The following is a 13,862-nucleotide window of genomic DNA, read 5'->3' as shown; positions in this document are numbered from 1 at the left end:
TCTCACTAACTTTAATATTTCTCATTTTATCTTTATTGTTTTGAGAGGGAATTTATTGTTATTTACAGATGGAAAGCTATAGGTTATATCTACCGAAAATACGAGTTGAAAAATATCAATAGCCAACTCTCAGCGCGCGCACGCACGCACGCACACACACACCATCTCAAAATACAATCGTACTATTACTAATCAAACGAGTCATTAATGAAACAATTTAACACGACCATTATGATATATTCATCTCTATCACAATTAGAACAGGCGGTGGTGGAGCGACCCTTGCAGGGAGGAGTGGTGGAGGGAAAGTGGCCACACGTTCAGATTGCACCCCTCTAACTCATTTTTCTATGACTGCCATTTATATACAATACTGTAAAGTGAAGTGATAACAACCTCAGTGTCAAGACCTGACAACTATTCAGAATAGCCAAATTGTACTCCAAGCTTTGCCAATAATGTTAAACTAAAAACAAAAAACAAGGCCATGTACTTTGCAAGTCTGTGTTTACTGCAGACGTCACATGAACCACTGCCATCAAGTGACGTAAGACCTCAAGACTGCACAGCTCACAGGAGGGGATGACAAGAAATCCTGGCCAACGGAAGCATTTGGTCAACGTCACGAGGGTCGAAATAAAGCTAGCTGATATTTTACAGTATGGCGTAATTAACATTTAATACTGCTGATCATCTTGCAGATTTAGTCAAATGTATTTTTACCGACTCATATTCTACTAAGAGACACTCTTAAAAGGACAAAGGTATAAAAAATATAAAGAAAAATATAAAGGTTATAGGGAATTACAGTAAATATGGCCTTCTCGAACAGATTCTGATACATTCAGGAGCCAGTACATTCCCAGTACTTGCTAACAGTGCGTAACAGAGACGTGACCGACCAACCTAGTTCTACAAGTCTGTGGCAAAAGAAATAAAGAGTAGGCCTTTGGAATTTGCCAATAATATATGGCAAAAACCAATCTGAGGATGCAACTGGTGAAAAAATAAAGCAACATGTATTGGAACACAAAATTCCACTATCACATTTAATCGGATTTGCATCAGATGGTGCCAGCAACATCTTGGTTCCAATAATTCAGTTGTCAGCCGTTTAATGACAGAGGTGCCGGACATCACCATCCTAAGATGTACGGGGACCGAGAAGCAAATTCCTCCCCAGTCGTTGTAAATAGCGTATACTGTATGAATATTTTCCCCACGGTGCTAAACGTAACTCGAATTTACACAATTTCAGGAATTCTACCAAACAACGCCAAATTTACTGATAATCACATGGCTTTTGAGAGGTTAAGGAAGCCTCTAAAACTGTACTTCATGAATAAGCCTGAGGAGGAACGCCTCCAAACAAGTGTATTGTTGGAAGTTTAAATGACCCATCCCTGTTACTAAACTTCAAATTTTAAATTAAATTTTATCGAAATTCAGCACTCTAAACCAGGTGCTTCTACAGTGTACGGTCTACAAAATAGGTTAAGTTGGGTTAGGTTAGGTTAAAAATATCTTTGTAACCGCACGCAGTAGTAGCACCCTAAACTAGCTCCTCCAAAATAAAGAATTCACTATTACCAGCGAAATGACGATGTTTAAGATCAGTCTAATCAGTATGGGTAACAGAAATAAAGTAAATAAGAATGTAATAATATTAACATTCTCAAACATTAAAATCATTTACAAGGTTTAACAATTATGTGAAATGATACATAATAAATGGGATTAGGTAAGGAATTCTCGGCTAAGTAGTCATTTAATAAAAGGTAAGGACATACTTCAGTATGGATGTAATATGAATTTTCTTTTATAACGTTGACTTCCTTTTGAATAAAGCTAACGAGAGCACTAGGCTGTTTAAAGGACCCTGTACGTCGGCCATCCCAGTGTGACCTGGTGAAATATAACCTTCAAAACAAACTTCACAAACACCAGTGAATAATAATTTCCATATTCTATCCCAAGTAACGCTCGAGGTATCTACACTATTAAATGCAAATACTTAAGCCCTAAATGAAACTCAAAATGTTCGAAATGATCCCATTACATAATTTACCTTGGCAATAGGAGAAAGTCGGCCGTGGCGACGATACCTTTACGCTTCCCATCAAAAATTTCTATTGAACAATGTTTAACTTGAAAGAACCAGCCCGATAACCCGTTGACAATTACCACATTGGAAATATGCATCACTAAAACTTTCTGTTGTTCTCGGTAAATGTCAATGACTCCATATATTTACGTATGTATTGCACTGTATGATTTTTACTCAAATTCTGATAAAATCAAGATTCCAGTAAAGGTCAAGAAGTACCCCGCCGTCTAACAACAATGTTAAGGTAACAACCATGAACCGTTACTAATTCTAGGATTTCATTTATATATCCACATGCTAAATTTAGTTAATGGCCATCTTAATAGCAGTATTATCTGTGCCAGCCATTGCATTCACAATTTCTGGACACAGAGGGGAGCATACTTCTCCGTCTCCCACTCCCTGGACCTCAAAGTACAACACTGCATTTTTTATCAACGTACCTGTAATGCCTCCACTCAACTGCTAATAATCACAACGTAGTCTTGGAAGCCCTTACGGCGCCACAAACAGGAAGTAATCCACAAAACGAAAAACCCGAAAATAGCCAAATACTGTATCAGCAGAAACACCGTCTCCCCCACCAGTACCCTAATGATCACTGGACTGGCGACGGAGAGTACTGACTGTCGAACTCTTGAAGTGATTCGTTTCCTTAATTCATTGGTTCGCTTTACTGATTCACATTTACTGAATGGATGGCAGAACGAACATACACGATTCGATGTCATCTATAATCTCAATCATTTTCTCGAATTAATTCTAACCATTATTAGCTAAAATAAAATTGATAACGAAAATTCATCATGAGATGCGAAGCTTCGTTCGCTACCCCGCTATTACGACACTAAACTAGTCCACAACCAAACAAGTAGTAGTTTTAACATCTTCAAAGTCCATACTTGAATAAAGATATATACGCTTTTTTATTTCTGAAAACATTACAGGTACAGTTCAGGGGAACGAGGAACTTGGGGTTTTCCTATACATCACCCAGGCTGTATACGGTTGCCTGCACAAGGGGCGGATCCAGGAATAACAAATACTTTTTCTTTAATGCAGTATTGTATTCAGACGTTTTTGTAAAGTAAAATGTAATTCTAGACGTGCAGGCTTCAAAATGGTCAGATATAATATAAATCTAGGAGGCTTCAGCATCTCCCCCAACAGCACAAAAAAATCCCTGGCTGGGATTTGGGGATTTCTATTTTTATTGTTATTTATTTTTTTAGGAGGGGGGAGGTGGTGTACCAGATTTATATTATATCTGACCATTTTGAAGCCAATGTGCACTTGATATTTGGAGATATTTTAAGTCAATAGTGTCTGAATACAATACTGCATTAAAGAAATGGTATTGGAATTTTCTGATGAAAAGGGTGGGGGGGGGGTCTGGACCCCCAGGACCACCCCTGACTGTATCCATGACGCAGATGACTTAAGTGGAGGCCTTTAAGAAACAAGTGAAGACCTTTCTCTTTTTTGAAAGTTTATGATCCTGAACAGTGTACAGTGATGGAGAATCACAGGGTTTAGTTAGTATTAAAACTTTAGGGTATATTATTGGTAGAAGTTCAACTGTCACTTTTTGTGATGTTTTATTGTACAGTAGTACAGTATTTCTTTTAATCTTCAAGTCTTTCACTTTGTAGTGTTTCGAGCACTAGTGAATTCTTTATAAGAACTGGCACTTTTGAGAAACAAAAGACCAGCTATTATTATTATTAATACCGTACAGTATTATTATTATTATTAAAAAAACTTACCTAACTTTAAATACCGGTAGCTTTCCTTATTTCACTTCAAGTTGTTCAAAAAGGAAATATATTCCTCCTTAAACTCACAAAATCCTAACCTAACCTAATGCACCTTAACCTAACCTAAGATAAACTCTAACCTACCCTTAAATATCTTACCAAATGTCAACTGCATCTCTTGCCAGTTGACAGAGATTATTGACCCATTGCACATGACATCATGCATCACTTGATTTTATGATCAGTGCCATTTGGGAGAACACTACATAGCTTAACATTACTCAGTGAAACTGCAGTTTTGGTAGCAATGGGGAAATTTTGTGCGGTAACGATGTGAAAAGTTGCGAGCCATAATTCATAACAGCCAATGTGAAGTGCTCATTTTGTTACTGGTAATAATTTCATGTACTGTACTTTATAAAGTTCTGGCCCAAGACACACATGGGAAGGTGTTATCCATTCTGGCCCAAGACACAGGTTCCTCCTGTACTAACACTGGACAATAAAAGTCATAACAAAGTAACAAATGAAGGGACCAACTGCCTGAATAACTAGGAAGCTAATAAATTGTGAAATAATAAATTAAATCCTAATCAATGTAAGTACCGTCCTTATGTTCGAGGATTGACGACCACAGAAGTCCACTCTAAATGTTTTTTAACTGTTTTTTACCAATCCTCCAAGAGTTTGCATATCTTTGAGGGCATAGTTTTTAATTGTATTCATCCATCCCAATCTCTGTCTTCCCTGGCCCTCAACTTTTACCTTATTTACCTAATAGCCATCCACTAGAGGTGGCCATGCCAAGAGAATGAGGCCAGTGGCCCGTGTAGGATCCCTCCATTGTTCTTGATAATTTTGTCAAGGGCAAATTGAAGCCCAGTATTGTACTGTTCTTGATGTCACAGCTTGGGCTGGTAGACCATTCCATAGGTCTTTAAATCTCCTGTATATTACCTATTGGTGGAAATAGCACGATGGTGTAAGTGTAACACACTTAGAAGAAATTAATTTCATTAGATTTTCAAGGTTATGAACAATGAGTACTACATTGAACCTTCAAAGTTTATTACTACTGGTACTGTACCATGAGGTGGAAAGTCAAGGGAAAGTGTATCTATGCAATACTTACTCAGTGGCACGAGATTAAAACATATTTTTCAGTGATAAATGATAAAGACAGACATTATCATGCTAGAATTCTTAATGGAATGCTTTCTGATCATACAAATTTTTTATACCTAACCTTTGCATTGTCAATCATTCAAGACTTTGAAAATGTAAATGCAACTTTTCAAATTTCAATCCTTTAAAAGTCTTTGAATATCTCCATTAACTGCATTACTCGCTTCTAACAAGAATCCACGAAGGAAGTTCTTCAGACTCAAACTTACTGCCTTTAGAAAAGACTGATTTTGGAGTCAAGTTTGAAAAAGAACTACGTAGTTTGTCACATTCTAAATACCTTGTTTTGTTGAATTTCTGGAAAACAGCTCAGCTGGGTTCCTGGGAATGCTGGAGTCAATAAGTGAATTTGTCGACACAATGCAAGAGTTGCCTGATCCATGGAATTTCAAGATAAATCTTTATTTTATTCACAAGGTATTAGTTTTCATTTTCCTATCCACAGCATTTACTGCACACATACTATACCCTGTAGAAATTAAGGGCTTACTGTACTTTATTAAATATATAATGAAAAAACTGTGAAAATGTATTTGATTTATGCACTGTTTACAACCACCAAAAATAAAACTTTTGACACTTACAAGCATCTTATTTGTCATTAAGAGTAAAATTAAAGTGACTAGATACTGTACCTACAACTTTTTTCATATACTGTATAATATATGTGCTAATAAAATGACAAGATGTAGAAACAACTAAAAGAAAGTATTGAAGAAAGAATAACCTCTTAGGCTAACACCATCTGAACACAGTATTACCTCCGGATATTTTAATCCTGGGGTCCCAGATTCACCAAAATTTTAGGTTGCCAAATACAGTACCCAAATCAACTTAATACTGTACTGTACAGTTGGGTCTTCATTTATGCAGTCAATTGAACCCGTGGAGTACTGCGTAAAACGAGAAACGCGTAAATGAAATAACAGAACATATGGGATTAATTAAAATAGAGACTGGGCCGACCCCCCAAACTCCACTTTTTCCGACACAACACATACCTTGTAGTCAAAATAACATCTTAAGTTTATGATGGTATGCACACACAATTAATAATTAAGAGAAATATCAATAATATCAGGTTTTTTAACACTTACGTTAGTAGAAAAGATGGCTGGGCACACGGGGATGGAAGGTTGGTTCCGAGGCAGAGGGCAGATTATTGGCCCTCACCTGTATCACTTGTATCACTATCCACCACATAGGGTTGCAGGGCCTCTTTGTCAAACCCCTCAAAGTCCATATCCTCACTATCACTATCACTGACTTGGGCCGGCTGTGGTGGGTGACAGGTGAAGAACTCGGTAATGTTTTGATGACTGGGCGACCTTGTGCCGCTTCCCGCGTAAATGACCAAGTTTACCGCATAATTAAAGCATTTCAATTCTGGCAAGGCACTGCATAATGACTAAACGCGTAAACAAAAACCGTGTAAATCCAGACTCAACTGTATTTTGTTACACCTTGCAGCCAGATTTTGTACAATATTATAAAACCAATGACAAAGATCAAATCTGATACTCTTTTTTCACCATTAATATTTATTCTCAAGTATTTATATGGAAGGAAATTAGAAACCCAAACATGAACAGCATAATATAGATATGTATATTTTTTAACAGTTGGAGCTTAAGAGATAAATTCAATGCCTTCCGACTCCTAAATTATACTTAATGTAATGAAATATCACAAATTGAATCTTCAAACTCCTCTACTCTCTTATTAATTTATTTTATGAAACAAAGCTAATGCACAAGTAAATCACAATATATGTCTGACCCCTATAAAGGCCATGAATATCTCAACTACTGTACTAATAAATGATGCTTCAAGTTTCTTCTACCTTGTTGCCAAAAAGCCATACGGTATTTAATTAGTATCTAATTTCTTGAACCAACAATTTATCCATCCTTACTGTGTCTCAATTTTTCATTACCTACCTATACTGTATATGTTTTCACGGGGGAATCTAAACATCAGGTTCCTGAAAGTTTCAACATAAATACTCCAGTCTGTCCTGCTTCCATGAGGACATCATCTGCAGTGTTGCATGGTCAAGTCAGTTCTGTGAAATGCTCTGGTAACTGTGGCCATTGTGGTAGTGCATACTGTACTAGGACTTAGTTTGTGGAGAGCCGTGCTGGCTTCCAAGTGTTATTCTTGGAAAACATTTGTGAGGTATTGTCTTATCCAAATTTTTGAATGTTGATGACTAGTTTTATCTCGTACACAATTGTAAAAAAATTTTTGATATGAAGCTGTTTGGTGTCTTAAAAATATCATGTAATTTAATAAGTAGATTCTCCCATAATATCATGTAATCTGGTTAGGCTGAACACTGTTGCTTGGGTTTAACTTCTTGGAATTCAGGAAGATGTTTTATGACTGTAAATGATATCAATAGCCTCACCATGAGTAACAATACTGTACTTACTTCAGTTAAACCCACTTATAGACTCCAACATAGAAAAAAGACAACTACCCGGAAAATTCCAGGGATGTGGGATTTTTCTGGGTTTGAGAGTCGTCTCGGTACCTAGAAATCTCTCAACCTCGGAAGAGCTCTACACCAGTTCTTCTGGCTAACGGGGATATCACTATACAGATATTTCTGAATAACACAGTACAATACTGTATATAGAAGGCACTACACTGCCATGATGTATCATCACCTTGCATCTCCAGCATGATACACCCAAACAATCTTTGTGATGGTAACATAGGTGTAATGATCAAAAATATTAAAGATAGTTCAATATGCTATATACCTCCACATCACAGAAGCCCTTATGAGAGAAAACTTGTACTCGACAACCAGTAAACTGGATAAGACCTTACACAGTACTGTACTGTATTTTGGTGAATGTTTTCCAATAAGCAATTACAGACCAGCATTTATACACAACAGCAGATTCCTAGTACAGTATTCAATACTACAATTTTAACACTTATCAGATATATTCAGCACTTTTGAATGTGTTCTGAAGTCATTAAAAATAATCAACCCTGCATGGAGTAAAAGCCATTGAAATCTAGTCTGTTGAGAAGGTCTTGTTGGCAGGATTCCATCTTGATTCGTTGTCCAACCTTCACCAACACTGAGGAAGTAAAGAGATGCAATGGAGATAATTTTCATCTATACTTAAAGAAGCAAAATATCATGAAATACAGAGGATAATGTTCTAAGGCTGGAAATACAAATATAATGGTAAAATAATCCACTTCAAATACTAAATATATTGATAAATAAATGAAGAGAATTTTACAATGTGGTATAATTTCTTAATGAAAACATTAAAGACAAGAGTAAACAAGAGCAGAACATCAAACAACAACAACTCACCATTCACAGTCATGCATATAATAAAAGCACAGATAAAGACAAAAGCTTCAGCGATTATGTTAGTAGCTCAATGCAATCCTTGTCCTACAACAGCTATCCATCACACTGTGAAGCAAGTCATCTTCAAATATGCCACATTTAATGAACAAAAACTTAATTATTAACCAGAAAAGCTGAAAATGTTAAACATATCATTGTATCTAAGGGTTGGCATTCACAGTCCTCCACTCTAAAACGGTCTCAGGCTGTTTTTACCAATCCTTTAAGGTTTTGTATTTCTCTGGGGACCCAGTTTTTAATTTCGTTCACCCATCTCAGTCTCTGCTTTCCCCTGGCCCTCCTACCCTAAACTTTGCCCATTATTTCTGTTATCCCTTCATCCCTAAAATATATTGCCATGTCTGGTTATAATTACCATACTAATTATAATCAGGCCTAAAATTAAATGTCTTTGGATACCTTATCTAATAATTCTTTCTTCCAAAAACCTTTCTCTACTACTTAGCAAAACATACTCCACAGTCTAATCTTGACACATACCCAGAGATTCCTCCACTGGTCCACCCCTCTTATATATTGTACTGTACTGTACTGTACTCCCTTTTTCTGTTCCACTACATTTAGCTTTATCTATACAGTACATATCTATGTCTAATCACAATTAAATAATTATATTATGTCCACACTTGCATACCAACCTGATATTCCATTTTTTTCACTGTGTCAGCCAATTACAGTATATGAATACCAATCTTGAACTACTGTACAGTACTTGACTGAGATAGTGTTATCTCTTTTGACCTATTCAAGCTCTCACAGGCTAATACTATGAACCACACTTTTGATACCATCATGCTCTACATTTTTCTAAACTTCATTAAACCATTTGGTTTTCTATGCTAATTAATATCTCATTACGAACCAATGCTAATTTTTTTTTTACATTATCTAATGCACCACAATTTATGTCCCTGAAGCATATTTTTCATCAAATTTGTGGCAGGAGAGCCAATACATAATCAAAATATAATCCTGAGCTTACCTAATTTCATGAAGCTCTTACAAATATTTGCCTAATTCATATCCATGAATATTTATTTTGACATCTTTCTTCTCTTCTGCTGAATTTCAATACAAAACGTCATGTTAACCTCATACACGTTTTCCATATAAAGAGGTTTGGAATAAAATGTATCCCAAGGAACAGAATTCAGTTTATGACTCTGGCTGGTAACTTTTTTAAAATCAAATGTACAGTACATGTAAAGAGTGAAGTTAGTCATTGTAATGTTGGTTTCTGTAAGGGGTAAATTATTTTCCAAGGAGGTTGTCACTCCACAATAATAAGTGGTGTGAAGCTAATCTGCAGACGATGGCAGAATTGCATATACCATAACTACTGTGTACCAGTGGTTCCATCATGTAATTTACCACTAAACTCCAGGATATTCCATGCAACATCTGTAAAGCCTCATAGATGCTGAACATCTCTACCATCATCCATACTAATACATTGTACCCGTCACATTCAAGAGTAATGCTTTGATTTAAATTTTTAGTAGTTTATGACCAATAATAATATAATAATTTGTGAAGAAGACAGATTTAAAACTTATCTATATTTTGATGTTTAATTAAATTGGTGTTAACATCCTCAAATTATTTAAAACATTTTGGCTGTGAAGGGTAATACTGTACTGTATACAGATTTCAAGCACTTTGACTGCTTTGTGCTCAAAATGCATGACTGCAGTTATCTGAGTACTAGCAAACATGTAATGAGATGAAACCATTACCTCTTGCAGTTTATCCTCCTCCTCCAGTAGTGCTTCAAGGAATTTGAAGAGTAAAAAGTTTACATAAAAAATTAACATAGTCAGCATCAAACTAAGTACAGGGTCAAATACACCCGGTAGGGATAATAATGTATTTACTTAGTTTCTGTCTTTCATTATAATACCCAGTCTCACAACAAGCTACCACAAACATTAGTAAACAGGTCAAAAAGTAGAACTACACATTAACTCACAGTAATTGCAGGCCATTACAGGTTGTAGTATTTTTTTAATGCTAATTACAAATCTCTTGTGGTAAAAATTATGAACAACAGTGATTATGAAATTCCTGCAGTAGCACTAATCATATTAGAACAGGTATTAATTATTAAATATACAGTACTCTAACTGCTGACAAGAAATTGAAGTAGTGATACATCCAGGAAATACTACAAGCAATTTTGTGAAATGGCCTCAGATGAACAATCAAAGGCTGAACCATATTGTAACCTACAGCCATTTATGTATGCTTACAAGACAAATGAGAAATTGCCTGTGTGGGATTATGCAAGATATAGAATAAAGGTTGGTCTTATTCATACCAGGGATTGTGTTCCTAGAATTGTTCAGTAAAAGTGAAATTTCCAGAGTATTAGATGAAGATAGGTTTCCAGTCCTGGTAGGACATTGCATTACAGGTCACAGCCAGTCCCCCTTTTAATGAAGATTCTTTACTGTATTAAGTTTTTGTGTATGCAGTATACTAATAGCAATTTAATAACTAAATACTGTTGATTTTATTGAATGAACATTATACACTACTCTGCCCATCAATACATGGGGAATGGCTGGCATTAGGAATTTGTAGACAAATATAGTAAATGGCCTGCCAGAAGCTTCCAATAACTGAGAAACGTTACTCAAATAATACGTTTAAAATATTTCTATCACTCCATTATCCATGGATAAATAAAGTACAGTGGTCCCTCGGTTAATGAGCACAATCCGTTCCAGCAGGTTGCTCGTTAACCGAAACCATTGTTTCAATGGGTTTTTGGGTAATTGGTTCCAGCTCACCGAAAATTGCCTAAATTCAACAAAAAAGGTAGAAAAGTACACTTACTTTGAGGTGTGTATGTAGAAGGCTCCTGGATGATGATGATGATGATGATGATGATGATGATGATGATGATGATGATGATGATTTAGAATGGGGGTGGAGGAGAAGGAAGAAGAGAAGGCATTGGGGTGGAAGAGAAGTCACCCCATGGCACCATTTCACCCATAATATTTTAGTTCTCTTGGTGTATTTCAAGATTATTTTCTTTAAATCAACACTGCACTGCATTATATATTGTCAATATGTAAAATATATTTCAAAATGACCAATAATTTGCTTGGAAACACAGAAAAAAAGCGTTTAGTTGAAGAGAGTCTCAAGCAAGATGTTACCTCCACTGAAAACAGAGAGAGACTAACGCCTGTCTGGTGTGTTAACAGGCTGGATGGCACGCCAGAAACTAGTTTCTTTACCTTCAATTATGTTCAATAATTGTTAAAATGACTAAAAAGTTAATATTAAACTTTTAAAATTATTGAATAGTATAAACTTCTTGATATTTACTAAAATAGTAAGGAATTTAAGCCCTAAAACCGATTACTGTATTGGCGGACTAATACTACAGCTGGTGGACCGCCAAATGCAAGCGAAAACATGTTGAAGTCGGCTCGTAAAAAACTCGTTAATCGAGGGATTGCTCGTTAACCGAAGTTAAGAATCTTATGGAAGGTAAATCGTTAACCGAAATCTCATTAACCGAGGCGCTCGTTAACCGAGGGACCACTGTACTTGGTATTGGACAGAATCAACATTACTCAAATATTGGGGTGCAGGACATTTAGATGTGTAGAGGTGACCAGGAACAGTATCAAGATGTAGTAAGGCTTTGAAACAAAGGTTAGAATCAAGGCAGTAGTGTTCCACCTCCACACAGAAACAGTCCAGAAACAAGTCACCAAAAAGCTGTACTGTTAAACATGCCTTTTGTTGGCCTGACAGTGAACAGGCAAAGTATGATGACTAAGACGCTTTACAGTCCAGGAATTCTGGGAATGGCACATGAGTAATGGCTTGTGCTCGTGTCACCCTTGCACCGCATGGCACATGAGATGTTTTCTCATAATATATAAGGTACAAGGAAGATGAAAAGCACAATGTGCAGCTGAGTGTGTGTTAACCTTAGCTGTGTATAAACAAAATTTGTGAGGTAAAATGTAATTCAGTACATACAAATGAAGGTAATTGGTTATTAACTAACTTATCTTAATTTCTAGGTCAAAGGTTAAGAACAATTTAGACAATGTTAAATGTAAAAATGTCATAAAAAGGCCATAATACCAATGAGTGTCTGTTCAATTCAACAGTAAACCAGTCTGGAAACAAAGAAGCCTTCAGTACAGTATACTAAAAATATTCTTTCCAAACAGTCAAATCACCAAGGGATAACATTACCCCAAAACAATAAAGCCTACCACAAGGTGAAAAAGGTACATATTCAAAACTTTCTTTAAGGTATTTTAAATATATTTCTTGAAACACAGTGCATCAACTCGCAAAAAAGAAGGTTTATGTGTTGCAAATTTAATGCATATCAGTAAAATACTGCTGAGCAAAATTACCAAATCTTAAAATGACCAGCAAAGGAAAATACCTTCCCAAAGCATTAAAATATAACTCAAGATGCCATGAAAATTGTGTTCTAAATTTAAAGAAAATTGATGAAAGCGCTGACAAAAATAATTGGCTCTAAAAACAATTACCAAAGTGTAAAATTATCTCAAACCATTGCAGCAACCCAAATGATGCGAAGACTCAGGTGTGAAATGGTTGAGACGCTGTCAAGATATTTACAGATTATACAAATATAATAACAGATGAAGAAAAAAGGTTGGTGAAAAATTCCCAGGAGCTGTAAATCTCCCACACACAATACAGCAAAATGTATGGTACCAAGATATGTATGGGCTGTCTGAAGCAGTACTGTATCAAGTTACTGTAAAAAATACTGTAATGCGTTTACAGTACATATACATACACTGATAGAAACAACTCTGGCTTCTATAACATTGCCTCTGAGGACAAATCACTTTCAACCAACCTACGAAGAGAAAAAACTAAATACTAAAGAAATTCACTGAAATACAATACAGCATTACCATATTGTTAATACCTGTACAGTAATTGTAATGTATCTACTAAGGATACTAAAACAGTATTTAATTAAGTTTACTTACATTTGTGCAGGAATACAGCATGCTTCTGAAACTCCTGGTGGGTGGTCTTGAGAGAATTAAATGCAGGGTGCTCCATCACACCAGTCTGACTGTTAGCTTGCCAAGTATGGGAGAGGTATTGAGAGCGGAAACGCAGCATCAGCGAGAATACATCCTTCACTAGCTGATGAACCACAGCACTATTCCGTGTCAGGAAACACCTGAAGTCAGGGAGGATGAATTCAATACACTACTGAATGCATTACGTACCAAAGGCATCATGAAACACAATACTGTAGCGTGCAGTACATGTTTCTTACAACAGCGGCGCTACATGTTTACTCCAACACAGGTACTTTACGTGTTTACTATAACACTAATACAGTACAGGTATCCCTCATTATCCGAATGAGTTAGGTTCC

General features: G+C 36.1%; 1 protein-coding gene across 6 annotated transcripts in view; it reads right to left on the bottom strand.

The window, feature by feature from the left end:
* Window positions 1-6,634: 6,634 nt before the first annotated feature.
* Window positions 6,635-13,862, bottom strand: part of LOC121861633 (gamma-tubulin complex component 6-like) — a 101,060-nt gene continuing 93,832 nt past the window's right edge. For 5 of the 6 annotated variants that reach the window (XM_042359523.1, XM_042359528.1, XM_042359524.1 and 2 more), the window contains 2 exons: window positions 13,462-13,661; window positions 6,635-8,147 (listed from right to left, as the gene is read on the bottom strand). In XM_042359523.1, coding sequence (XP_042215457.1) covers window positions 8,050-8,147; window positions 13,462-13,661 — 298 coding nt within the window. In that variant the 3' untranslated portion in view covers window positions 6,635-8,049. Of the gene's footprint in view, window positions 8,148-10,188; window positions 10,221-13,461; window positions 13,662-13,862 lie in introns of all 6 variants that reach the window. The other variant, XM_042359527.1, reaches the window with a different exon arrangement.

Source organism: Homarus americanus, unplaced genomic scaffold, assembly GCF_018991925.1.
Source record: "Homarus americanus isolate GMGI-L3 unplaced genomic scaffold, GMGI_Hamer_2.0 scaffold9847, whole genome shotgun sequence".
NCBI lineage: Eukaryota > Metazoa > Arthropoda > Malacostraca > Decapoda > Nephropidae > Homarus > Homarus americanus.
This window is presented reverse-complemented; position numbering and strand designations above follow the sequence as displayed.